General features: G+C 45.5%; 2 protein-coding genes and 1 long non-coding RNA gene across 6 annotated transcripts; 2 read left to right on the forward strand and 1 right to left on the reverse strand.

Moving 5' to 3' along the window:
- Positions 1-1,373: 1,373 nt before the first annotated feature.
- MFAP3 (microfibril associated protein 3) lies at positions 1,374-9,536 on the reverse strand. Of its 2 annotated transcripts, none has more exons than XM_027682423.1 (3): positions 9,468-9,536; positions 4,372-4,831; positions 1,374-3,010 (listed from the first exon to the last, which is right to left on the reverse strand). In XM_027682423.1, the coding sequence occupies exons 2-3, from the start codon at positions 4,646-4,648 to the stop codon at positions 2,265-2,267; spliced, it is 1,023 nt and encodes a 340-aa protein (XP_027538224.1). In that variant the 5' UTR covers positions 4,649-4,831; positions 9,468-9,536; the 3' UTR covers positions 1,374-2,264. The 2 variants fall into 2 exon arrangements, with proteins under 2 accessions (XP_027538224.1, XP_027538226.1); XM_027682425.1 differs by lacking the exon at positions 9,468-9,536 and adding an exon at positions 9,278-9,338.
- Positions 9,537-9,541: 5 nt separating this feature from the next.
- Positions 9,542-20,448, forward strand: FAM114A2 (family with sequence similarity 114 member A2). Of its 3 annotated transcripts, none has more exons than XM_027682420.1 (14): positions 9,542-9,617; positions 10,797-11,008; positions 11,225-11,321; positions 11,763-11,858; positions 12,142-12,239; positions 13,181-13,315; positions 13,481-13,639; positions 14,266-14,389; positions 15,388-15,467; positions 16,167-16,295; positions 16,515-16,654; positions 17,391-17,463; positions 18,024-18,077; positions 18,814-20,448. In XM_027682420.1, exons 2-14 carry the CDS (start codon positions 10,799-10,801, stop codon positions 18,910-18,912), a joined length of 1,494 nt encoding a protein of 497 aa, XP_027538221.1. In that variant the 5' UTR covers positions 9,542-9,617; positions 10,797-10,798; the 3' UTR covers positions 18,913-20,448. The 3 variants fall into 3 exon arrangements, with proteins under 3 accessions (XP_027538221.1, XP_027538223.1, XP_027538222.1); XM_027682421.1 differs by lacking the exon at positions 9,542-9,617 and adding an exon at positions 10,389-10,673; XM_027682422.1 differs by lacking the exon at positions 18,024-18,077.
- A 2,854-nt stretch (positions 20,449-23,302) lies between these two features.
- LOC113967363 lies at positions 23,303-25,766 on the forward strand. The gene is made up of 3 exons (XR_003534138.1): positions 23,303-23,509; positions 25,541-25,631; positions 25,720-25,766. It is a non-coding gene; the product is annotated as an uncharacterized LOC113967363 (long non-coding RNA).
- Positions 25,767-26,464: the final 698 nt, after the last annotated feature.

Raw genomic sequence — 26,464 nt, forward strand, 5'->3', positions numbered from 1 at the left:
CAAGGAGAGCTACTTATGGGAAATAAGGCAGGTGCAGGTACAAACCTGATGGCCTGTGGCACAAAGGAGACTGAAACAAGTAATTCTCTTGTAGCCTTCACGTCTTTTGAGTAGGACATCTGAGAGGGTGCAAACCCCCAAATCTCCACCCACTACTCGTTGTAGTACAGAAGTGAAGCCAGTAGAATCTTAGCAGGGCTTCTGAGAGAACTAGGTATTTATCCACAGAGTATTTTTTAACACTGATCACCTCGAAGAACTTAAAGAAACCAGACAGGTTACACAAAACTATACAAACTTTTCACCTGGACATAAAGTGCCATCGAACTATGGAAGCAAAAAAGAAGTTACTGTTGAGGGCAGTAGCTACTCTAAGTGTCTACAGAAGGCTTTATTCCCCTGAAGCAGATAAAGTTTGCTACAATATGGGAAATGGCACCAAGCTGGTGGGAATGCTACTATAACCAAAGCTACCAATTTCCTTCCTTCCTGACAAACACCACTCTTACCCGACAGGCTGAAGGCAACTAGGGTGCATTTACTGGTGGCTGACTGCAGGACTTTCCCCAGAAGGTAGTTTAAAATGGGAACAGATGCTGTCATTTCCCCCTCTCTGATATGATATGATATGATAACCATAATTTGTTCAGAGCATGAATTACCACAGATGGCCCCACCCTGCTATTACCACTCTGCCTGCTTGTTTTCTACCTCTACTCATGTAAATCTAATGTCAAATCCTCTTAAGAATCCTGAGCAGCCGTCCAGAATCACTTGTTCAACTGACATTTCTGTAATAATAAGGAAAGAAAAAAGAGTTGTGGGAAATTAAATGGTGCTCCTGTTGCCAAGTTGTTAAAATTATATGGCAATACGCTTCCAGTAGTTGTAAGAAATTAATTTGTGGAGTGCTTACAAGCTTTACATCTACTAAATCTCAACAGGATAGAAAATGCTATTTAAGTGATGCAACTTACAAATGTTAAGGAGGAAAAAAAAACAGCACCAAAGAGTGAAAAAAGAAACTAGATTCTTGTGTGCACTCTGATTCCTGGAGGCTGGATCTCTACAGCTGAGGAAGCCACGTGGGAGATCCTCGGTGAAGTACTTGTGTGTGCACGTATGTCAGCACCGGCACCTCTCCCTTCTGCCACCCTCTTCAGTGGATAAGGCTGGGCTACACCCTGTAAACTCCACACCTGTAAACAGGGGCTGGCAAACAGCTCAGCCAGTCCCTCCACCAGCCCCTCTCTCTGCCACTGCCTTCTGACAGTACTAGCCAGAGCAGAGCAAGTGTCACTACTTTTTACCTGCTTTATGATAATGCTCAGAAATTAAAATGCTCAGAAAGAAGTGCCTGAGACACCTGTCTGTAGATGAATTTATTTAATAGTTATGCCACTATGTGATTACTGTCATTCATTTCTCACAACAATGTCAAATACAATATAAAACTTTGGATTTTTCTGGAGTGAGTGAAATCAGCAAAGTCAAAAGCCAGGCAGTGCTGGCAGTGCTGTTACTGCTCCATTCTGTGGGACAGAACCAGGGTAAGGCGCTTTGGCATCAGCACCGAGTTTAAGCAACAAGCTTCTAGAGTATGTACAAGTTTCCTGCAGATGCATGGAAAACTGAGACCCCCTGGTTGTTCTCTAAGCTGCTTTGAAACTACAGCAATTTGTTTAATCCAGCAGCAGATCCTGGTACTTTTCCTAAGTACAGTACATTTTGATAGCAACATAGAAGCACGCGACACAAAACAGATTTGTTCAAGCTCACCATGGTTCTGATGGGCTGCACGCACCAAGAGGCAACTCAAAAAGAGCACACAACTCAAATCACCAGGACAACACTGACTCAAAGGAATTTCGGCTCAACTTTGCGAAGAAAGAAAGAATTCACAAAGGAAAAGACCATATTGCAAGTTGTACTGCTCAGCTTGGCCAGTTCTAACACAGATCAGAAGTATCAGAAGCTACCAAGGAGCCAAGGACAAAGAATTCCTGTTTTGCAGGAACTGTTTTAAGTATAGCAAGCCTGCTTTAAAAAGAAAAGCCCCCGCACAACATTCCAAGTGGCCTCTTGTAACAGACTGAAATTGTTAGATCAACACTGACAGGAAATACAGATTTCAGAACCAGCTCTGGCACCTTGCAATTTGGAAAACTGTTGTGCATGTGGCACTGAGGCAGCTTGTTTGCAGACCCCTTTCTCACAGTATCCTTGGGTCACCTCAGCTTCCTTCACCCCTTGGATTGCTGGACTCAGCAGGTGCCTTCCTCAGAAGGCACAAACTGGCAGCTGTCGTGGGAAACAGTGTCGATGCTCTGCACCTCGGACTGCGGGTGGATGGACACCTGCACGGCGATCTCCTGGCCCTGCTCGTTCATGGAACCATCGTCGGAATCCCCGGCTGGGGACTCGCTGCGCTTCATCTCCGGGTTGACGGGGAATATCGCAGCCTGGGCACCGCAGCCTTGGGACTCTTTGTCCTCCTTGCCGACTTCATCAGGATCGTCAACTCGCACGGCCTCGAAGATCTCCTCCATGAACGCCCTGCAGTTAAGGATCAGAGGTGGGAGGGGAATGCTTCTGGCAAGCTCTTCGATGTACCGAGCAAACTCCATGGTCTTAAACTGAGTAACTTTGGCCAGCTCCAGTGTTTTGGCAGATGTAATGATAGGGATACGCTTGGCTATTTCAAAAGCCTTCTGAAGCTTCTCAGCCCCTTCTGTCCTGAAGAACTCATTGATCGCCTTCTCTGTCTTGCGGAGGTGGCTGCTCATCATGCACAGACGGGTTATGTTCAAAATGAGGGTGATGGCAAAGGCAACGAGGCACACAATCATGTAGTAGATACTCATGTCTCCTGAGGTGAAGATAACCCTCAGAGTGACTGTGTAATACAAGGTCTCCTTATGGTTAATGCCTGCACACGTGTATCGGCCCCGGTCAGCAAAGCTGACCCTTGTGATGTTAAGGGAATTATCAGCAATCCTCCACCGGTCACCTGGAGATTGGAAAGAAATAAACCAAGCTGATGAAACCAAAATCACTGGGTAAACTATACATGTGCTGTTTGCTTCATCAACAGGAGTCAAAGCTTGGCAGTTAAGCAGCCCTTTTCTAGCATAACACTAACAGTACACCAAGGACTGCAATGTCCTTTTCATGCCTGTGATACAGAAAGCCATAACCCATTTACTAATCCTACTGCTTAATGGTAAATTATACTGCATGCTCGCTACACTGGATTTACTTCCTTCTCTCATCTGCACTCTCTAGTGTGCTTCTGGACTGCCAGCTCGTACTGACAGGGAATCCAGTTCTTAACTTGGGCTTCTTTTAAAAGACTGTCCTCCATAAAGTCTAATTTTCCATACATTCAGAATCAAAAGTCAACCGACCCATGAAAAAGATCAGTCTGTAAATGGCTCTGCTGGCAAAAGAACCCAGGATTTTCTTGAGACATGGTTTTCTGCTGAGCATGCAGTGCTGACACACAAAACCCAAGTAAAAAGAAATCAATACGAGAAGCTTTATACAGCATTTGCTGTGCGTTTATAACTTAGGGGGAAAACTGTTTTCATAACTCATTCTTCTAATTACTCTACTTTGAACTATTTTCATAACTTATTCTTCTAATTACTCTACTTTGAACTAATCTCCAGATGGCATTATAACTACAAAAAGGTTACCGAATATTTAAGGCAGAAAGATGGCCTCCAACAAGTCCTATCAATTAGTTTGATGATCTTCATTAATACTAATAGAGAAAAACACATGCATCTCTAAAACACTTTTTTTAAATTAACAACTACAGGGACAGAACTCTAAGAGCCAATAGCTCAAAAAATATAGTCTCCCTCGGTACAAAAGGGTTAAATAGCATGTATTGCATTGTTGGCCATTACATGTTGTGTTACTTTCCACAGTCTCACTGGTGGTTAAACCAGAAAATAAATGTACTAAGTTACCATGCTTTAAAATATCCTGTAATGAAATTAAAGCACTGATTGCCAGCTGGAAAAGGTCACGAGTTGTGGACAACTGTATTTAATTCATGTGTTTGGAAAAATATAATCTAAACCAGAGCAATAATAAACAAAAACATCAGTTAGTGTCTGGTAAAATGCAAACTCATTTCTTCTGTATTGAATGATTCTGTGGGGCACCAAAGCAGGATGGATGGACTGGGACAGAAGAACTCAGGTATAATTCACAAGTAAAGAGTTTTGTCTTGCTTTCTCCTTATCGCCCAACTGTAAAAATGGGAGGATAGGAAGAGAAAAGTATAATAAAGCCCCAGAGGTTTTCAGATACTGTATAAAAGGGGAATATTGAAGGACAGAAAACAGCAGGAAAACTCACCATCTTGCTGTTCAAGCAGGTGTCCCCTGGAGTTATACCAAAGGATATATTCATACTGGCTGATGTTTAGTTTACATTCAATTAAAATACTGGTCCCCTCTTTGGCTATGATATCATGGTGTGCTGGAGAACTTATTAAAGCTTGAGACACTGCATGAAGTGATGCATTGAAAGACCCAAAAGCAACTGTCCTGTTAAAAGCTACATTTTCCACTGTGAATCCAACTGAAAGATCAGCACTAACAGTCAAAATTAACAGGCAATAGCTGAGCTTCATGGAAAGCTAGTGAAAATTCTTTTTTCATTTAATTTGGAGAAACGAGGTCATATGATATTAAGCTGTCTGTATTGCTCTGAGATAGGAGAGGAGGCTCTTGATTTGTTCTGTGATGGAAAAAGGTCTGGAATCCAAATGCACTTTCAAGACCATCAATATTTGAAGTGGAAACTGGAAGTCCAACTGAAAGGAAAAAAAGCAGTAAGTTTATTAATGACAGCAAGGTTACAGCATATTCAAATTTCATTTCCAGTAAACAGATTTCGATTAGCATAATACAAACTGTCAGCTGAGAGGTTCCAAATCAGAGCTTTGCTCAGAACATAGTAATGAAACCAGGGTAAGAAGGCATTAGCCCAACCTCCAGTCCACTAGATGTTCATCTTCCCAACCAAATAAATAATCTCAGGAACAATAATCATTAAGGGGGAAAAGGTTTTAAAAAAAGAACAAATTGTTCAGACTGCTTGAAATGCATAATTACCTTTAGAAGTGCTTTCTTAATAGAGGAAGAAAAGTGAGAAAGGGGATGTAATTTCTGCCTCCCTCCCCACCAATATCAAAGTGCTTTTAAGCCCTGGTTTTCTAAATCCAGTCTTTCATTTACAATCCAGAAAAAAGCTAGAGCACACACACACATCTGATTTTTAGCATTTATACATCTACTTTCTTGATTTTAGAGGCACAATCGGTGTTAGATGTCTAAATACTATATAATATGCTTATAATTTCTTAGGAAAACTCTTGGCAACTATAACACTACAGAGAGGAAGTCTCTTTCTGCCTGTCAGGATACTGATGTCTGAATATACTTCCTTATTTTGCAATCTCTCTTGCTCCTGCTGCATTTTCTAAGTCTGCTTCTTTTTATTCTTGTTTGTTTTACAATGAGCTCCTGCTGAAAATCTTTTACTTTATGTTGCTACATCTCAGCAGTCTTCCTCATCTTCTCTACCCAAACTTCATAGCAAATTGAAAAATTGTTTTGTCTAGGGACAGATTATCTGCAAATTAATGTGCACATAAGATATTTTAAGACATTAGGATACAGCCTTTAATTTTATGTCTTTTGCACACAAGGATTTTCCTCTCTTACAAGACAGAATAAAACCAACTTGTAACAAATTGAGATGACACTGATAAAAGAAAATCTGTAATCAATTTTTCTGGCAGCTTGATTCAAGAAAACTTCTAATCCAGTATGTGTTCCCTGAAGCTATAATTCCATCTAGACTGCTCCAGAGCCCTAAAAAAAATTTATGAAGTACAGAAGCCACAAGCCCAAATGTTATCCTAAAGAATATCTCACTTCATACCATTGACTGTGTGACTTCAAATTTATCAGCCTTTCTTCTACCAATAACAGATGCTGTAGAACTGAATTATAAATATCACAACAGAAAGGAACACATTTTCTTAATAAATAATGCAGACACTTCTCATCCTTCCAGAATCACTAGTTATCACTACCTAAACCACTTATGAAAAATAATGAAATATACATAAAGCCAGGTGATTTGTACTAATTGTCTTTCATCAGAGAAAATCCAGGCATATTCAAGAAGGGGAAATTCTGCTGATAAGATGCTATCCAGACTAGGAATTTTTTTCAGTTAATTTGTCGATGGTCAAACCAGATTCCAGACTTGACATCTGATGAGAAATGTGTTATCTGACCCATTTCCAATTCTGTTGCAGCTATTGCCAAAACCAGTTTAACAAAGAAGGCAAAGAAGACAGCTGTGTCCAACTCTCCTTCAAGCTTGACTAACCAACTCACCCCCTGAATCCCGCAAGAGAAACTGGAAAACAGGCTCCCTACTTGTTTCTCTGTAAACAGAAATCCCTTCATCTGCCCTCTTATTTTTTTTTAATCATTGGCTGCACTCTGTTTTCTATCATGCCTCTTGTCCTTTCATTTAAGATGAGACCAGTGCTGAGAACTCAATTATACCATTGTGCTGAAGAAGCTACTTTCCCACAGCTAAACAGTTAAAAACAGTACCAAGGGCTCTTTCATTCCTATTTTTCACCAACTACACTTTGGGGAAAGTGTTTTCTGAGTCCTGCTGCCTCTAGAGAAGAGCATCCCATTCACAGCAATGGCACAGGTCTGAAAAGAACCCAATAGTAAGGTTGCTCTTGATCAATAACTATTCTTCTGTTTGAAGGAGGGGTTTTAACCTTTCTTTTTTAGATCCCTTGTATTTTCAGAGTGTTTTAGAGCCTTCAGAAGGCTGCTGACAACCCACCTGCATATTTTGGTAACCTTGTGCAGATTGCTTACAGGCAGGCTGTGGACTGTGAGTGGTTTGTGGACCACTGACATTTGAATTGCTGGAGCTGCTGTTTGAGAGTTTGTCACAGCTTGTGGTGGCAAGTGAGACGCTGCAGTCACAGATCTTGAGCTGACATCATCCCACGACCCAGCTGCCTTCAGCTAAAAATGCCACTGCACTTAATGGCTTTTGCATGCATCAGACCTGACTTCACAGCACCCGATGCAGTTACAACTTTGCAGTAAAGACAAACCCTCCTCTTCAATCTCGAATCACAGGCACATAATAACTCACAGTCTTCTAAAACAATAACCTCCCAACTGATACTTTAGATTTATTAGAGAATAATTCCAGTGCCTCCTGTACTTTGCCTGTGCTATTGAAATTTTAAATTATTAAATTTAAATTGTTAGATTTCCAAGTGTCTGTGACGCTCCTCCTAAAACGACATCAGGAATCTCACTCAATTATTTAACACAAGAAATACTCAGCAACATTTCCCCTCATAAGAATAATTATCTTCAGTAATTGCATATGCTCTCCACTATACTTGCACTGAGCCTGCATAATGTATAAACCATTGGTGATGGGTCATTTAATTTTACTATTAAATTCTTCGAGGTCTGATTTATTAGAAATTGTTTGTCTTTTGGAAAAGCCATTATTGCTAAGCAGACAATGATCTCTCACTGCCGAGTGCTGGGAACAATAAAATGATTTGCAAAATCCATATTCTTCAACCATTGCACTTATGCAAAACAGCTGCTGGAGCTGATAAAGGACCCAAAAAGGATAAAGTGTGATCAGTGCCAACATCAAAATTCCTCAAGAAAGTGTTAAGCTCAAGCAAGATGAAATGTGGAGAATAGAAACTGGCTATTTTACAACTGAACCCGAAGCTGAGCTCAACATATTTAACCTTTATTAAACCATAAGTTGTAGCAACAAATAGCAGTGGAAAGATAAAAATCTGTGATGCATGAGCTTGTATGAGTCATCCTTGGCTCTTACCCTGAAGAAGGGTATTCGTGTTTAACTTAGAGCACTCTAAGTAGTCCCACTGAGGTCAGTGGAAGTACTGGTAGTACTTAAAATTACACACATTTATATGGCACTGCAAAATTGGGGCCCAAGAGGTTGCGAGTTATACGGCTTTACATTCACTCCTTATAACATCATTCCATACCTGGAGTAACGTGGAGCAATAAACTGAGACACACCTGACAGAGCACAGGCTGCTCTGATTGACCGACACTTCTGGCACACGATGTGGAAACGAGTTTTGGCACTTACAGCACACTAATTGGCAATAGTGCACCTAGATGGATCCAAATGGATTGCCCCAGCACGGAGCACACCTTCCTGCTTGCAGCGTGATGTCTTGCAGAAATACCATTTGCAAGGCCCCTCTGACCCTCTGTCAAACCAGGGAGAAGCATTTGGCAGAGCCCTGCACATAATCACTCCTGGGAAGTTTATGAAAATAGACAGCATGGTCTTGACAAAAGCCATTCCGGGTGCTCCCAGTGCAGGAGAGGGCACAGGGAGGGGTGACCCTCTGCTGGCGCCAGCCAAGGCTCTGCAGGGGAGCAGCAGCACCCACAGCCCAAAATCCAACCTAAGGAGCGAATCCACACGAGACCAGGGCCAGCCTCGCACTTGATGGGATGCGGTGTTTCCCCGTGTGTGTCCCTTGGCTGCCTGACCCCTGTCACGGGGGTGACTCGCCGTGGACACGGCACTGGCTGTGCACCAAAATAGGCTTTTTTGCTCCATCAGCTAAAAACGATCGGGCACCGAGTCCTACAGAACAGAAACCCCGTCCCTGCAGTCCAGCCCTGCATGCTCCAAGTTCACTTGTGGAAAATCCCTGCTCCTGCTGGGCTGCTGGAGGCAGCGGGACACCCACCCAGGCTGCGGCCGTGGGCACCGGGACACACAGGCGTGACGTCACACACACTGACGTCACAGACTGACGTCACCGGGGCACGACGTCACGCCAGAAACACGGAATATCCTGAGCTGGAAGGGACCCTCAAGGACCATCGAGCCCGTCCCTTAGCCCTGCACAGGACACCCAAACAACACCCTGTGTTGTCCAAACGCTCCCTGAGCTCTGCCAGATGGCAGAGTGGCCGTGAGCACTGCCCTGGGGAGCCAGTTCAGTGCCCGACCACCCCCTGGGGGAAGAACCTGTTTCCAGTATCCGCCTAAACCTTCCCTGACACAACTTCAGCCCATTATTGGGGTCTTGTCAGAGATCGGTGCTGCCCCTCCTCGTCCCCTCACAAGGAAGTTGTAACTGCCATGAGGTCTCCCCTCAGCCTCCTCTTCTCCAGGCTGAACTCACCAAGTGCCCTCAGCCGCTCCTCTTGTGCCTTCCCCTCAAGGCCCTTCACCACCTTCGTTACTCTCCAAACACGCCCCTATTCCCACCCCGCGCTCCATTTCCACGCCAAAACAGCGCGGCGGGACCCGGGCCCGCCACCTCCCCGCCCCCGCCGCGGCCCGGGGAGCCCCGGCGGCCCCGCCGCTCTCACCGGGACGAGGTGCCGGGCCCGGCCCGTCCCGCAGCTCCGCCGGCCCCGCCGACCGGACGCGCTTCCCCCGCGCCGGAGCCGCTTCCGGGGCAGCGCCGGGGCCGCTCCGCGCCGGCCTCGCTGGTCACGGTCCGCCCGGAGCCGCCGAGGGTGAGAGGGCGGCACGGGGCGATCGAGGGGCTCTCCGTGCGCCCCCACGGGCCGGGAATTTGCGGGCGTTTGCGGCCCCCCTGTGGGGCCGGCGGTACCATGGGGGGCTGGAGGCATCTGGGGCAAGAGTCCCACGGGGGGACATGGGGGAACCTGGGGGTGACACGTGGGTCAGCCCCGTATGGGGGTCATGGGGCTTTGGGGGTGTCCCGGGGAAGCGGAGGCACAGGGAGACCCCCAGAGATGAGACAGGGGGCGCAGGGGCTGCCCCGGGTGGGGTGACGCCGGTGCCGTGGAACCCGGGCCCGGGGGTGCGGGGGTCGCAGCGGGACCCCGGTGACCGCTGTGGAGGGTCCTGAACCCCCCCCTGGGTGGGGGTCCGCAGCCCGCACCCGGAGCCGCCCTTCCCGCAGGGCTGTCCCTGCCCTTCGCTTGGAGCCATCGCACTCCGTGTGCCCGGGCTGATTCAGGGGGTGGGTGACAGCCGGTGTGGTACCGGGGGGCTCGGGGGGGCTCGGCCGGGCCCTGCCTGCGGGTCTCCTCCTCCGGAGCTGGTGAGGTGCTGCCGGAGAAGGCCGGAGGAGGGACAGGTCGGCCCGGGAGCAGCGTGGCAGCCCCGCTGTCGTGGGCTGCCCATCCCCGATGTGCGATGTCAGGGTGGCACCTGGAGCACATTTCAGGTTCTGGGGGCGTTAATGCCCTGGCAAAACTCAGCCCCAGATACAGAAGTGACCCAGTCACTGCCTCCTTACATACTCAGCTCTCTGACAGCTGTCTCCATTTGTATCCTACACTCCTCAAAGCAGCCGTCCCAAGCAGTTTGTTTTCGCTTTTATTTTGGTGAAGCAAGTCATGGATTTACATTATCTGAGGACCTTTTGTACCTTCATTTGTTTTTCAGAGTTAGCAACCTGTTTTTTTTCCTGCAGAGAGGGTGTGTCAGTTAGATAAAGCCACGTGTTCATGTGGGACTTTAAACTTCCAAGTATGACATTTCATATATCCAGATGTAATTTGGTGTATACACTTGCCTAAAAACATAATCTGTGCATGTGGGTATGTGTAGCAACATTGTTGTGTTTAATTATTTAAAACACAAATTTTATGCTGTTGAACTAGTGTCAGAGTGTACAAGGGAGTAATTTTTTAATCTGCTTTGCTTCCTATGGGTGTTCTTAGTCATGTCTGAGAAAGGCAGTGGTGAAAATCTGAAAGAAGAAACCTCTCATGAGGAAGAAAATGAACAGAAAGCAGAGGAACTTGCCTGCTCTGAAAGCAATGAAGAGAGAGAGAAAGAGCTTGAGACTGTGCCTGTGACTCGTAAAAGACCTGAGCCCAAGCCTCCAAGCAAGCCTGCTGCCACAGAAAAGCCCACAGCTGAAACCACCAAGGTATGTTCCTGTGCTTGCTCAGAATAATGTGACTTCACATTTTATGTCCTTGAGCACGGGAGAATTCTGAGCATAAGCCCCACTCCTCTCTGAAAATTCATATTTGCTGTTTCTCTGAAAAGAAGAAGCTGCACAAAAGTCACACGTCATAGACTGCTTTTGCTCCTCTCCTCACCATGATACCTGCATCACTCTTCTGTTTTTTCTTCATTAAAGGTCTCAGATTCTCCTGCAGTTCAGACAGGGTGGGGCTACTGGGGAAGCTGGGGGAAATCTCTCCTGTCAACTGCATCTGCTACTGTAGCTACTGTAGGTAAGGCTCTTGCTGGTGTTTGATAAATATTTTAATCATGTTTTGTGTCTCAAGCTAGTGCTTTAGAGCTTGTTTCCAGAGAAGGGGATTTCAGTTATAGCAGCCATTATTGGAAAAATGTCAGGAGAATTGTTCGAGTAATAGGGAAGGCTTGTACCAAAAGGTACAGTGAGATTAAGGAGATATTCACAGCCAAAATTACTTTCAAGTTTTTAAGGCGTTTGTGTAATTTTCACCTGGTATTTTAAACTGGTGTTCAGCCAGTATTTACAACCTGATTTAAAAGCCGAGATAAAACCTTGGTTCATTACATTGGTAGGCAAGCTGGATAGGAGGAGGTTTTAGTGCTGAGTAACCTGTTTTGAACAGGAGGAATCCAGAATAATAAAAAAGAATATGCAGCTCTAATCCTGTTTCTGTTCTGATTTCTGTCTTCTCTAGGTCAAGGTATTTCAAATGTCATAGAAAAAGCAGAAACAACCCTTGGGATCCCCAGTCCTAGTGAAATCTCTTCAGAGTCTGGAGATACTACAAGAGGTCAGTTTTTACTGCATAAGAACAACTCTGAAATATTTTTCGTAACAGATTCAGCCCCCAAATAACACCACCTTACTTTGCACCTTGCATATTGAGATCAATAATAAGTTAAAATAATAATTTATTGCTTAGTTGTGTTACCTCTGAAAAGTAGTTAGGAAAATAATCCTAATTGTAGACCTGCTCCTGGCTGACAGTTTGTGTCTGTTGATTTTCCCCACTCTGCAGCTGACAGGATCTTTTTTTGGAAGTGAGGAAGCTAATTTTCTGCCTTCTAATGCAGGAAGTGAGAATCCTGGTGCAGCTGATGATGGCAGCTCCTTTCCTATTGCTGGGGCTCTTGAAGTGTTATCAACCATCTCTACTGCTGTCCAAAGCACAGTAAGTGAGTTGGGAATGTGGGAGGAAGTGGGTTTAAGAGAGCTTTGGGGTTTTGACCTTTCATCTGAACTATTGTGAGGGGAAACTAATTTTGACATTTGTGGAATGAATGGTGAGAAACTGTTCCAACCTTCAGACAACCTTTATCCTGCACCTTGCTTCTAATTGGCACCTATGTTGAATTTTGATAGTTCTGTATTAAATGTCGATACATAACAACAAAAACTAACAGTGGACTGTGCAGAGCTGCATTTCCATGCATTTCACCTCTGGACTCTGTCATCTCTGCTCCCTTCCTTTAGAGTATTCAGGTAAATGCAGGGTCAGACTCATTCCTGGAATAGTTCCACTGATTTCCAGAGAACTGTCTAGAGATGAAATCCATTCTCCTCTTCAGAAACCTCTGTGAAACTAGCTCAATTTGCTTGGAAATCAGCTTGCTCCTGTGACCATGAGAAATGTACTTCAAAGGAAGCCATTACCCTTAGAAACTGCTTTTGTGATCTGCTGTCTTGTCAATTTGCCCGTGAATCTGAAAGAGCTGCAGATGGAAAGCTTGCTTCTTCTTTTAAGGCTTGAACAAAAGTTAGCAACCAAAATCCACAGGTCTAGTGTTTTCTCACTGGAAGGATGAGAACTAAATAATTTAATGTGCCGAGAACCAGCTTGTTCACAAACAAAAAATGTATTTCCCACCAGATTGCTGCAGCTGTCTGGGTGCTGCAATAAACTGTTGGATGATAATACGTTGTGGCTCCTTCTATGTCCTTCTGCTCTCTTTGTGATTATTAGGGTTGAATTTTAGGGTGACAAGGACCCATTTGGCTTTTATGTGAGTGTCCAGCATCACATTGTTGATATTAATCCCCCAGTTCATTTTTTTCCCCTGTGTAGTCTTCTGCAAGTTTTACCTGCTGTCTTTATCCGAATCTGATTCCTAGGGAAAAACTGTTATTAGTGGAGGTCTGGATGCCTTGGAATTCATTGGGAAAAAGACAATGGATGTAATAGCTGAGGGAGACCCTGGATTCAAAAAAACAAAGGGCCTAATAAACAGAACCTCTACGTTATCTCAGGTATGGCAGTTCCCCATCAGCACCTCGTTGGTTTCTCTCATTTCTTCCCCCTTCTTTTGCGGTCCTGTCATTAAGCAACCATTTCAACTACTGAACTAAAAGCCTTTTCCTCCTGTATTCTGTATCTTCTGGCACTGTCACGAGGCCTCTGCTTTTCTTTTTCAGGTCTTACGAGAGGCAAAGGAGAAAGAAGAGCAGCAGACAGCTACCGAGGTTACCATGGCTACAGAGAAGAAAGCCCATTATGGGTTACTGTTTGATGAGTTTCAGGGTCTTTCGCATCTGGAGGCCTTAGAGATGCTTTCCAGAGAGAGTGAATCAAAGGTAATGGCCTTGAGCATTTTGCTTTCTATTTTGAGCTCAGCTGAGCAGGCAAAAAAAAAAAAAAAGATTAGAAGTATATGTATATACATGTAAAATCAAGTGCTCAGAACTTGCTGTAAAATGGTGATTACACACCTTCACTTGGACCTCTGCATTAGTATCTGATGTTTACCTTGGGAGCAGTTTGTCCTGTCCTCAGCTCCTAATGCAATTCCCTTTACCCAGCCAGCCTCAGGTCCTGCATGTCTTCAATAACTTTTCATGAGTTACTCTCCTCACACCCACTTGTTTGCTGCCTTGGTCTGGAGAAGAGGAGAGTGTTGTAAGCACGGCAGAGATTGTCCTCTCTGTCTTGAGGCAAGGAGGAGGGCAGATGAGCATGCAATTTCAGAAGTCATTCACTTTTTTTTTTATGAAAGAAATTTGAGTAACTCCTTAAGAATCCATTATTACCTATCAGGGCTTCACAAATAGGTCTTTTTCCCTTTCTGCCTTCCTGTAGGAACGTACCCTTTTCTCATTTCCATCAATCTGTCATGCTTTTACAGGCAGTGTAAACTAGTGCTGCATTTTCTGTCCTACTGGATGGATTTATGATTCTCTTTGGCTGTGCTGCCCCTAATTAGGTGAAATCGGTTCTAAATGCCCTCTCTGGAGAGGAGTTGGACACACTGAAGGAGGAAATGGAACAACTGAAAGAAGCATTTTCTTTACCTGAATTCTTTGAAGAAGAAGAGGAAGAAAAGAAGGGTAAGAGAGTCCCAGGTTCTGGGAGGAGAAGCTGGTTCTCACTGAAATTCTCAGTGCAGAGCCAACCAGCCCTGATCACTAGCAGTGGGCATGATGCCAAAGTTAAGTTATTCTTTAGCTGGATGCTTAATCCTAAAGCCATCTGTGGCCAGGGGCATGACAGGCAGCAACACCCTTCATTTCTGGAAAGCTGCTGTGCAGTCATTCTGTATCAAAAGGTACAGTAATTCTGTAGCAGGAACGATTTCTTGCAAGAGCAGGATTAGAGTTGTTTGACTCCTGGACAGTTCATACTGACCCTGAGCCAAGAGGCAAATTCAAAGAGATGCTGGGTTTCCTTGACCAGGAGGGAAAGACTGTGAATAGAGTTGTCCAACCTGTGGGAAAGCAAAAAGCCTTTTTATTTGTTTTTTAAATGAGAGTTAGCACACAGACCAAAAGACTCAGAGGTGCCTTCACACACAAGAGCTCTGATTCTTGAGGATTACATGGATTTAAATGTAAATTTCTTGCATTGCTTTTACCTAAATGCTCATCAGGGAGGGCTTACACACCTGCACTTGCTATCGTTCAACATTTAATGTATCCTTTATATTTGCACATAATGGATCTCACATCTGCTCTGCCATATATAATAGGAGAACCATAGGCTCTAAGTGATATTTCAGACTCTCCAAGGTGATGTGCAAGTTAGTGTGTTATAAAAGGCTGCCTGTAGAAAACTAAAAAATAAAAAAATGGAGTTACCTTAGCTACAAAACCAGAATTGAGAAGGCAAAAGCTAACCTTCAGGCACTGATGTCTCCACCTTTGCAGAACTTACCTTAGAAATTGTATTTGAAAAGACTAGCTTTGATGCATTTTTGCCTGAGGTGATGATTCAAAGAGAAATAAAGGAAACAGTTGACAGACTTGTGCAGAACTAGTTGTGCATTGAAGTTCTGCTTATTCCTGAATCTGTCGTTTGTGTGGATTCTTTAACCTTTCTTGTCCTTTAGGAGATGAGGAGTTCACAAAAGAAGTTACAGAGTTGTTTTCAGAATTGCACATCTCCTCCAAGCCAGACAAACTGATAATGGTGAGTTATTTCCCATCTTTTAAAAGCTGAAGAGATTCCCCACGGGAACTGCTTCTCAGTCCTGCTTTGCTTGTGAAAATACCAAGTGCATGAAAGCAAGCCATGGTTTAGATCCTTTGACAATGGTAGGCAAAGGAGATGGGCCTTTTCCTTTAACTTTATAGAACAAAGTCCTGGTCTGTCATGTCTTTGGCTCTGAGTCAGTAGACACCTGTGTGTCTTTGCCCTGTCACTGGGCACTTGTGGGTGGTGGCAAAGATAACCAGGAGCAGCAGCCTTCAGCCACCACAATGAAATAACCTGCAGTCATGAGCTGAAGCCCTCCTCTTGGTACAAAGCACCTGGTTTTACTATGTTCAGGGGAGGAAGAATCACCTTTCTTGTCTTCATTTCACTACCCTTCAGATCCACCAAGTGGCAGCAGCATTCTGCAGACATGTTTTTAAAGCACCTCTTATAGTCTGGTCTTGCTGGTAAACTCCAGCACCTGGTGCTAGAGAAATAACTGCCCTCAACTACATCAGCCAACTCTCTACAAAGTCCTGAAGGCACTTTGTAGATCATTTTGGGGATCATTTGTCCTGGTTTTTCTCACAAGCTCAGGAGTTGTAGCTTCTTCTTTCCTATAGAGAGATCCAATATTCTATGTCTTTTGATGTGCATTCTAGTCATTAAATACTGTGGCACATCTTCATACAGGTGAGGACATCTGCTTATGAATGGATAGCACAATTCAACAGTAGTCTTCCTAAAGAAGAAAAAGAGAGTGAAGAAAACCAAGAAACAGAACCCAGAGATGATGACCGGGATGCTAAAAAATCAGTAGAGGTAACTGAGTAATGAAGGAAGAGAATATCTGACTGCAGAGTGTTTATCTGGCTGCTGAGTTACAGTTGTGATTCCCAAAGTTTATGGGTTTCTATTTCTGTGCACATTGTGAGGTCTGAAAGGCCAGTGTAGTGATAGTATGTTGTGTGAATGACTTGTTTTAAATAATAAAAGCTGCTAGTTTTTGTATTGTATAGGGAATCTTTTTCACTCTTGCAGGATATTCATGCATTTGCCATAAGAAGCCTGGCAGAACTGACAGCCTGCTCCATTGAAATGTTTCACAAAACTGCAGCTTTGTTTCTGTATGGTCAGAAACAGGAGGTGACAGCCACAGACAGAGCCAAGTCCCTCTCACAGTGAGTGCATCTCTTAGTAAATGTATAGCATATAATTACTCACTTACTGATTAAACTGTCTAATAACTCTTTGCAAATCCATGCAATGCGGGGCTCTTGAATTCTGCACAGGTGTTCAGATTTGTGAATTTGGCAGATTTGTGATGGGTGGCATCGCTGCCTTCCAGCAGAACTCGGCTGTCCCTTTCCAGCTTAAAGACATTTCTTGATAAGAAGCGGGAAACCCTACTTGAAAGCTTTATGTAGTCAAGAAGAATGTTTGCCCTAAGCTTGTGCTAGTCAGTAGACAGACATTTAAAACATGACAAAGCAGTTGTATAAAAGTGATTCTTGATTCTCTCTTTGTTAATCATTTAGTATGCCAGATACATGAGACTGTACAATTACTGCCCAGGAGATACTTGGCGTGTGTATGAAATATGCATCACTTTCTAATTCAGAAAATGACACTTGCCAGTACAAAAAAAAGGCAAGTTAGTACTGTTCCTTCCAGAATGATGTGTCTGTCCTCTAAATGCTGCTTCAGTTCTTCAGCTTTAATTATTTATTTCTCCTCTCTAATTTATTTGGGGAGCTTCTGAATCTTCATACACCATTTATATGCTCTATGTCAGTTTTGGTTTAATTTAATTTTATAAGCATAGAAACAAGGCAATTATGTTTTAGAGGAATGCTAAAAGAAAGTTCATCCTGAGGACTGTATTTACTCCATGGTTTTCCCTCCCTTCTTCCACAGAATGACAATCATGCTGTGTAAAGAACTGTCAGCTTTCTCTAAAGAGTTTACAACATGCTTAACAACGGCAGGGGTAAGAGTTGCACCACAGTTCTTAGGAATGAGATGTGGTTGGTTGATTACAGCCTTGGGATCTTTGCCATGAAGTGCTTTTTGTCTTTGCATGTTTACATATGCAGTGTCTTTCCTGTGAACTGGTTTTCTAGGCCGGTGTTCCCCAGATTGTGTGCTGAGCTTTTGAGTGTCTCCTGCTGCATCCAGCCTGGCACAGAGTGGGGGTGGGAGTCGGGGCTGGCAGGACTAAGGAGACAGAAGCAAATAAGTTTTGTGATCCTGTTATGGATTTTCCAGAGCACTCGGGTGTTACTGAAGAGTATCATTATCTCTGAATTCTCCACTTGTCCCCAGTGCATTTGAAGATGTGATGTGTGTATTCATACACGATCTGTGTTGGGCCCATGCAGGTTACTGTGTCCTTATTTGCATGCTACAAGGCAGCTGAGCTTGTGGCTTAGCTTTGCTCTAGTCAAGGGAGCAGTGGTGATTTTAAACTTACTGAGGATTTAGCTTTATCTTGCTTGAAGAAATGTGATCAAATTTTCAATCAGGATAATATATGTCTGATCTCTGCAGGTCAAAGAGAAAGCAGATGTGCTTAATCCCTTAATCACTGGAGTGTTTTTGGAGGTCAGTTGTGCTAACGTTAAAACTTTAGGCTAATGGTTTAAAAATAGATATGCTGGTTCTTTCCATTTCAGTATCCTTATGCATGCCAAGTTCTCTAACCCACAGTCTAAAATTGTGCTTACCTGTCTAATAACTTGAGAGTTTTAATAAATGTCTAGATTTGCACAGGAGATGAGTTACTCAGTGAAGAGTGAGCCTTATGTGGTGTCAGCTGACAGTTACCATGGGTCAGAAGACACATATTGAATTCAGCAGTCTGGAGTTTTAGAATTTAAATGTCCAAAGTCAAACCTTAGACAAGTTCAGAAATTGCCATGCAAGAGTCCCAGCACTTCCTTGCCATTAAGCTGGTTCTCAATGTTTGCACAGCTCTGCAGTGTGGTAGGAAAGGAGCGTTTCATGTTGGTGTGTTCTTCCTTCCTGCCACAGTGTGGTTATGCTTCACTTAGAAATAAACTCTATTCATCTGTTACTGAAAATGGTATCCTACATTTGGATTGCACCTGATCTTGTTTGGGAGTTTTTAAGCCAGTTGTTTTTTTTGCCTAATGGCATAAATCCCCTGCGAAACTTAATATTAAATTGGTTTCTGGAATAAAGCCTTTAAAATCCAGCAAGCACTAGGCTTCTCTTTCTTCTGTGCATTAATCAATGCTGTTTGAAATGAGTATGTGGTTAGTGAAGCTGATTGGCAGTGTAATTATTCATGTGTGTATTTTGATTTTTGTTTTCACAGGCTTCAAACAGTGCTTCCTATATCCAAGATGCCTTCCAGCTCTTGCTGCCTGTACTGCAGATCTCTCTTATCGAGGCTAGAACGGAACTATCACAGTAATAAAAATCCTTCTAATTAAGAACTTTTTGACCTTCCCACTTCGTAGTTTCCATGCTGGAGAATGATGTAATGGCTCTTATTAAAGGGAAAAAGATGAACTCTGTTCGCTGCTGCAAGAATGGTGATTAAGTGCAGTCTGGCAGTGACAGCTCTTCCAGCACACTGGGAGATGTGATTAGCATAGTCCAGGCTGGTGGACAACGTGACAGACTTAAAGTGCAGATTGCTTCTCTGTTTTCATGGACTGTCTGTATCTTTGCACTGAAACCTCTCTGCTGTATGTGTTAACAAGCTCTTTGTCTTCACAGTCCAGAGAGCTTTTCCAGTGCTGGAGAAAAGAGTAGCAGCTGGCTAGTTAGAGTTAGCTAAAGTCATGGTGTGATTTTTAAGTCAGACATAATTAGGTTCCTGATAGCTCTGTGCTGGTGTTAAAGTGAATATTGGTTAGGAGGTGCAAGAAAAGGCAAATATATGCGATTATGAACCTTGCAGCTCCTATGCTGGAAAGAATAGAGCAGAGAGGATTCCTAATCAAGCTGTTGTTGCTGAAGAGAAGCCCCGGCTTCCTGAAGATGTCTGTACTGACTCAGGGATGTGGCACAGAGACTCTCACCAGGGTGCTGTTTCTCATTCTCTCACAGACTGCTTGCTTCAGCAAGAGCTGGGAAAATGCTGATCTGGCCCTCAGAATGCAGGTACTTGGCTTTATAGCAATAAATGAGAACTGGCTAAGAGGGTTTGATTTGTGTTTGGGCAATTTAATGAGAGAATCTAGCAGGAGGATTCCCCTTCTTCAGTGCAGCTTGACATGTCAGCCACAAACTGTTCACAAACTCACATACTGCTTTTCTTCTGTTTCTGTATAAAAACACTATAATGCAATGATCCTTCTTGGAAGGTATATTAAAGTAGGGAGAGAGGAAGCAATTTGGTTCTGTTGGTGGGAGTCCTAATTTGTCTCAGAAGCTGCTCCACATATGGTATCTGTTTCTTTGTGCTGTGCAAGTTCCCTGCTTTGTTCCTTTTTCCAATTTCTATCTTTTGAGCCTACCAATGGGGAGGGAGCAGCCTCTGTTGGAATCACAAGAGCAGAAATGCACAGCTAAAATGGAATTTCAAGAAGTCCATAATAGCTAACCAGAGGTGACTGAGTGTCACACCTGCCTCTGCACTTGCTCATTGGGAACAATGATGCTCAAATCCCCTTTTGAAAATCCTGTGGGTTTTAGCAGGTCTTGCACATCTCTGCTATACTGGAGGCTTAGCATTCCTCTGCTCTATTTGTGCAGTAGAGAAATGTTTTTATTATTAGAATACCTTTTGGCTGATCCTCTGATTTTTATATATATGGAAAAAGCCTTGCCTTAGTCATGGTTAGACCGATCAGATCTCTAAAGAGAGAGGGGGGTTTCGCATCTTAAAGAAAACTGAACTTGAAAGGACTGTGTCTGGGGTAAAAAAATCTGCACTACAATAAACTCTGTATTTTTTTCTTCTTTTGGTTGATAGCATTATTAAATAAAGGATTTGTTTTGACAACTGTTTCAGTTTAAAGCTATCAAGGTAGCAGTGGGCACGAATGAAGTGAAAGAACAGTGGGTTTTTTCTCAGCTCTGACTGTGTTTTTTGGGGCAGGGCTGGGTGCAGTTGTGGGGTTAGGACAGCTGGGGCTTTTCTCATGGCAGGGTATTGCCTCCTGGGAAAGAGGGCTCCCACAGATAAACTCCCAGTTCCTGCATCAGTGCAAAATGGCAGATTTGCTCCTGCCACAAAGCCAAAATTTACAGAAATGTCAGAAGAGAAGAAATAAAGGTAATGGGGTTTTTATGAAGCAGCAGCTGTTTTTCTTGCAGATGAAGTCTACTCACCTGCAGTGCATTAGTGCAGAGTAGTTTAATAATTAAAGGAAATGAAGTGATTCTTCTTTTAAGATGCAGACAGTAATTCTTTCCTTCATGTGCCCACCTGGATTTTGTTATAGCAGCCAATAATCAAACATGCACAAGCTTCATTTGTGTGCCAGTGCAAGGGCTGCAATAGACAGCCAACAAAAACAGTTCCACAGTTGCTGAAACCTTCCTACCCAAAGGATTCATCAGAATTCAGCATCCAACTGTCTGGAGGTCTTACTGCTTGGCCTTGCCTTGCTCGTGAACCTAATGAGAGCTGACAGTAATTTGAGCACTTCTGGTAGTGTTTGGGGAGGTGAGAGGTGGCTGAGAATAGATAAGAGTCAGCTAAGATGCTGGCAGTGACTTGGAGGAGAAAAAAAAAGCCTGCCACAATTATTTTTTTTCCTTGGGAGAGATTCTGTCATTGCAGCTGTAAAAGCTGCTTCCTGGCAGCTGCTGTGGAAAGGTTGAAAACATAAAAAAGGCTTGGTCTTGCCGATGGGCTTCGGGACGTGCTCCCAGTCCTTGCCCAACCACCTTCCCAGGGACTCATTTTCTATTATTAAAACATGAATGTTCAGCAGCAGCAGAACCTGTGACAGGATGAGCAGTTGTCCTTGTTTGGAAGAAGCAGCACCTACGTTGCCACTGGTGGCTGTGACCAAGGGGACAACTGTCCCAGGTCACCCACAGCACAAACTACATGGCCTGACTCAGAGACAGGAAGGGGAGAGCTCTGGCATTTCCTTCTCAGGTGTGTCTGCTGGATCCTAAATAAACAGTGGTCTGTGATGATGTAATTTAAGCAGAGATTGGTGTTCTGTAGCCAAAGGCTCCTTGGCACAGAAATAGAGGACATAAGTGACCTGTACAGTGCTAATTCATGTTTTCTGGGAGTTTCCTTGTCCCTTGCAGCTCAGCACTGTGACAGCAGCTCGGAGATGGCCACACACTGGTGTTTTGGGTGCTGGCTGGCAGGTTGCTTTCCCTCCTTCAAGGGCAGCTTTGTGCCTGCTGCAGGGTGAGAGCAGAGCCTGTGTGGTCTGTGGGCCTGTGGATGTCTGTGGCTGCCGCTCTGCTGGGGGGTGGCAGCCACTCCTGTGCTGGGGGATGCCGGTGGCTCCAGCCTGGGTGGCTGGTCGGGGTGGTCCCTGAGAGCCCATTCCCTGGGTGACACTTTGTGTCCCCATAACCAGGAAGTGATGGCAGGGCTGTCCCTTGGGCTCCTCTAACTGGAGGATGCTGGGGGCATCGGAGTACTGAGAGCCCAGCTGGGCCTGGCAGGGAATGAGCGATGAGGTCACCAGTTAAAAATAAGCTTGAGTTTGGTATTAGTGGGGGAGGCTCTTCCTGAGGGGGCAGGAGCTGCTCAGAGGTGTGGGTTGGATGCCAGTGCCAGTCCCAACACCAAGCATCCTCCCTGGATCTATTCCATGGTCCTGCACTGTGCTCCATGTGCACATCTCCACCGAGCCCCCACATTCCCTGGCTGCACTGACCTGGTGGCTGTGTCCTGCCAGGACAGGTGGGATTGCTGCCATTGTTTATCCCAAGACTGAGTGCTGGCTGCAGGAGTGCCCTGAATGATTTGTGTGTGAGCTGGAGCATCTCTGTAAGAGCACCACGTCTATTGATTGTAAAATGGGCAGCAACAGGGACTCTGCCACCGGCTTGCTGAGCTGCTCCAGGATTTATTCACCCTTGATGTTAAAACCCATCCCTCATTTCTGATCTAAACCTGCTAAGGGGACTCTTGCTCTGAGGTTGGGGCTGGTACAGGCTGTGGAGGAGGCCTTGGGCAGACATAGCCAGGTTTTTGGAACTTGTGACTTCTGTACAGCTGCTTGCTCCCTGCATGGGTTACCCAGGGTTAGTCTCATTGCTGGGAGGGGGCTCCACACTGCAATTACTGTAAATGAAAGTCAAATGACTGCAGGAGCAACTTTGTTGTAGAGTTGAAGGTGTTAAATGGGGCAAATCTTATGGGAGAGGTAATACTTCTGATTAGGTGGAGAAAACAAATTAGCTGGGTACACAAGGCCTTTCTGACATTATTGTACTGTTATTATCCCATACTGGCGCTGTTAGAAATGAGGGCATTGCATTAGAGGGAGAGCACATTATGCAAGTGTTTAGACCTGCTGGTAACTGCTCTCTGCTGACAGGTATTTACTTAATGATATGTTGGAGTGAGAGCCAGCAGCAAGGACAAGCACTGGAGGGAGCTGGGAGTGCTGAGCTCTGCCTGGTCTGGCCTTGCCTTAATCTGCTTGAGTCACCTGACACCTCTCACCGAGACGGAGCACCGACCTGCTGGAGGTCCCTCTCACCGTGGTTTTAAGGACAACCCCAAAGTCCCTTTTCTGTACTTTCAGCAGGGCCCTGGCCATAGCACATCCCCAGAGTCCCCAGTGCCCTCCCTGGTCCCAGGGCTGGTCCCCGTGGCTGTCTGCAGCCTCCAGAGCTGCCCTGACTTGCTTGCTGCAAGGTCTTTCTGCTCCTGCCTGTGCTGGAGGCAACGCTTCCCGTGGGTACCAATGGGACTGGTCATGTTTCCGCTGTCATGTGCTGTCTGTGGCAGGTGGCAGAGCCAGTTTTTCTGCTCCAAAAGTGGGACTGGGGAGGAGACCACAACACTCAAATACGCAGATCCCTGGTAGCTGCCAGCCAGGCATCGAGGAGGCCACTTGTCTTTTCAGCTCCAGGTAAGGTGTTTTCCTTTATCCCTCATGTCATCCTGGGAATTTACAGACTTGCATATGTATTTTACAGGCGGGAGAAGCAGAGCAGGAGGGCAGGGTGAAGCAGAAGGTGCAGCAGGAGTATCCCTGGCACAGCTTGTGCTCTGTGTGGTGTTGGGGATGGCAATGGGGCATCATGCTTGAGCCTTGTGGGACGGACTTCAGTTCCTTGGGTGAGATGGGAGTGGGCTCACTGTGCCCTGTGAGCCTGTCGTGCCTGGGGGGTAAGGCCATCCAGGTTGTTGCATCTGGAGAGGAATGAATATGCAAGTTTGCTCCATTAGCCAGAGGTTTGATCCAGCTGCACTGGATCACACTTTGCTCAGCTAAGGAGGACAATTGCAGCTGGTCAGTGGGACCATCACTGGATTTTGCTGGTTTGCCTGCCCAGGCTTTAGGGAACCAGCTCATCTGGGTCAGGTGAACCTGCCTGCTTGAAACCTGTGGCGGCCAAGGCTCTGAAGGAACAGGCAAAACTGGATCTGCTGGGATGGGATGGGGAAAGGCTGAGCATTGTCAGCCATCATGACCCACGGCTGCAGAGGGGGCTGGGTGGCAGCCCCAGATGGGAGCTTGTCAGAGCCCTGGAGTGTGGGAGCCTACCCCATCTCTTGGAAATCAGCAGGGCTGGTCCCCCACGTGTGGAAGGGAATTAAGGGGTTGTAACCCCCCACAGAGATCTGGTTGCCCATGTCCTAGTGCAAAGCTTGATGTCCACCTCTCTGTACCATGTGCCTTCCCTCTCTGCTCCCTTCTGGCAGTGAAGCCACAAGGCAGGGACATCCTCAGGGATTTGGGACTGGGCACATACCACAGGAGCTGTGGAGCAGCTTTGGTGAGGAGACCCTGGGATCAGGGCATCAGCTATACCTCCTGCACCTTCCCAGGGGCTGCCTTTTCTTTTGTTAACGTTTGATTATTTTAATGATTTTAGATTAAAATGTAATTATTTTCAATTAGTAGTTGCACTTCTTAATTACGGAGATGAATTAGATTACTGTTCATTATTAATTAGATTTTAACTTTGCACTGATTACGTCTTTTATCAGCCATTTCCCACACTCCTTCTCTCCCTGTCTAACCTGTCTCTCCCCTGATGCCACCCCAAACCCCACTGCTTCCCACTCCCCTGCAGCATCCTGGGGGTTCAAAAACCTGTCTAGAAAATACAAATCAATGTTATCAGCTCAGAGGCTGCAACTGGCTCTTTTAAAAGAGCCACTAATACCAACCAGATGATGTCATTTTGAGGCTAAAAACCATCAAAAAAAAAAGCACTACTATTCTGCCTCCCTCCATCACTGACTGGAAGAGAAGCTGTTTCCTAATTACCTGCTGGGGCAGGGAAGGACCCTGCTCTTCCCTGCAAGCAGAAGGGACGTGATCCCTTGCCCCTGCTGCCCTGGTGTGCTCTTTGTGTATGAGAGGGAGGGCTTGACCTGCCCGGGCTATTTCATGGGATTTGTTTGGGCCTGCTATTTTTAAAGCAAGCTATTTTCTTTCCTTTCTTCTCATCTACCACCTTTCAGGCACCTAATCAATGCTTGGATTTTTCTTACCCTTGCTCTCAGCTTCTCTTCTGCTTGCTGCTGTCTCCATCTCCCTCCCTGAAATCACCCTGTCCCCAGAGAAGGTCTCCTTTCTGCTGGGACTTCCTAGGAGTCCCCACACCTGCTCTTTATTCCTTCATCCTCATATAATTTGAAATATTTCCTTAATTTGCACCTGCCCATGGGAGGTTTAAGGCATCTCCCTGCATATTTGCCCTGAGATTTCTCTGCCTCCATCACTTGGCGCTTGCTGCTTCCCTGGGGGAAGTGGGGGCTGCCTGGGTGGGCACAAGGTCTGGCTTTTGTGGAGGCCACAGATTGTTTGATCCCTTTCCCTGCTGTTTTTGGGGGTAGTAAGTGCACAGGACCTCTGCAAAAACTGAACAGTCCAGGGAGGTCTTTTCATCCCTGAGAAGCTCACCTTCTTCCTTTCTCCGCTCTCCAGCTGCTCCTTTGGGTCCTCTCTGTGCCGTAGGTGTGATCATCTTGTGCCCCAGAGCTCTTTGGCTTCAGTGAAATGTCGACAATCCTGAAATGTGAGTGTTTGGTGCAGACTCAGGGGGGCCTGCTGGGTTTGTGTGTGCTGGATGCTGGCACTGAACCTTCCTCTGTGCCCTCTTGTAGGGTTCGGACGGGAAGATAAGGACAGAGAGGAGAAGGAAAAGGACAAGAAAGAGGAGGAGGAAGAAAAGGAGAAGCAAAAGACTGAGGGAGAAAAAGAGAAAGACAAGAAGAAGGAAGAAGAGGAAAAGGTAGGGGAACGATGGAGTTTTCTGCAGAACCATTTTCATCCTGGCTGTGAAGGGAAGCCATGTCTGACCCATGGCAACCCCACGCCTGTGGTGGATGGAGCTGTGCCATCCACAGCCTAGAAATCACACTGTGTGTGTGGCTTTTCCACTGAGAGACAGCTGCCTCTTTTCTCCCAATATTCCCAGCTAGTTCTCCCTCCTTTTCCTTTCCAAGTGAAATACTGCCATGGACAGCGATGCTGCCTGCACTGCACACACCACCCGATCCCTGCTCCTGGCTCTGGAGTTCCCTGCAGGGCCGTGGGCACACGTGGTTCCACAGCAGCACCAGTGGTGCAAAGCTTGGCTCTAGATACCCACAGGGCCAGGAGTCTCTCTGACTCAAGGCTCTGGCTCAAACAGCAAATGGGCTGCCAAGGTCCCCAGTGATGCTTGTCCCTCTCTCTTCGCCCCAGCAGGGAGATGGGGAGGAGGACAGGAGCAGCAGCAGCAGCTCCGACAGTGACCTGGAGGAGGTAACCCCACCCCCAGCTCCGTGCTGGGGCCTGGCTGCCCCCTGCACACCGGCCCTGTGGGGTTTGCACCTGCACCCCCCGTGGGGATGCTTGTCAAATACC

Source organism: Neopelma chrysocephalum, unplaced genomic scaffold (genome assembly GCF_003984885.1).
Source record: "Neopelma chrysocephalum unplaced genomic scaffold, ASM398488v2 Primary Assembly neopelma1_63, whole genome shotgun sequence".
Classification (NCBI taxonomy): Eukaryota; Metazoa; Chordata; class Aves; order Passeriformes; family Pipridae; genus Neopelma; species Neopelma chrysocephalum.

What these genes read in the sequence shown, in the direction of transcription:
- MFAP3 (XM_027682423.1), bottom strand. Translation starts at nt 4,648, where the DNA reads ATGAAGCTCAGCTATTGCCTGTTAATTTTGACTGTTAGTGCTGATCTT. An exon ending in CCTGCTTGAACAGCAAGATG is followed by an intron (nt 3,011 to 4,371) that starts GTGAGTTTTCCT and finishes TCCAATCTCCAG; the next exon opens with GTGACCGGTGGAGGATTGCT.
- FAM114A2 (XM_027682420.1), top strand. Translation starts at nt 10,799, where the DNA reads ATGTCTGAGAAAGGCAGTGGTGAAAATCTGAAAGAAGAAACCTCTCAT. An exon ending in CATGCTTAACAACGGCAGGG is followed by an intron (nt 17,464 to 18,023) that starts GTAAGAGTTGCA and finishes TGATCTCTGCAG; the next exon opens with GTCAAAGAGAAAGCAGATGT. An exon ending in TCACTGGAGTGTTTTTGGAG is followed by an intron (nt 18,078 to 18,813) that starts GTCAGTTGTGCT and finishes TTGTTTTCACAG; the next exon opens with GCTTCAAACAGTGCTTCCTA.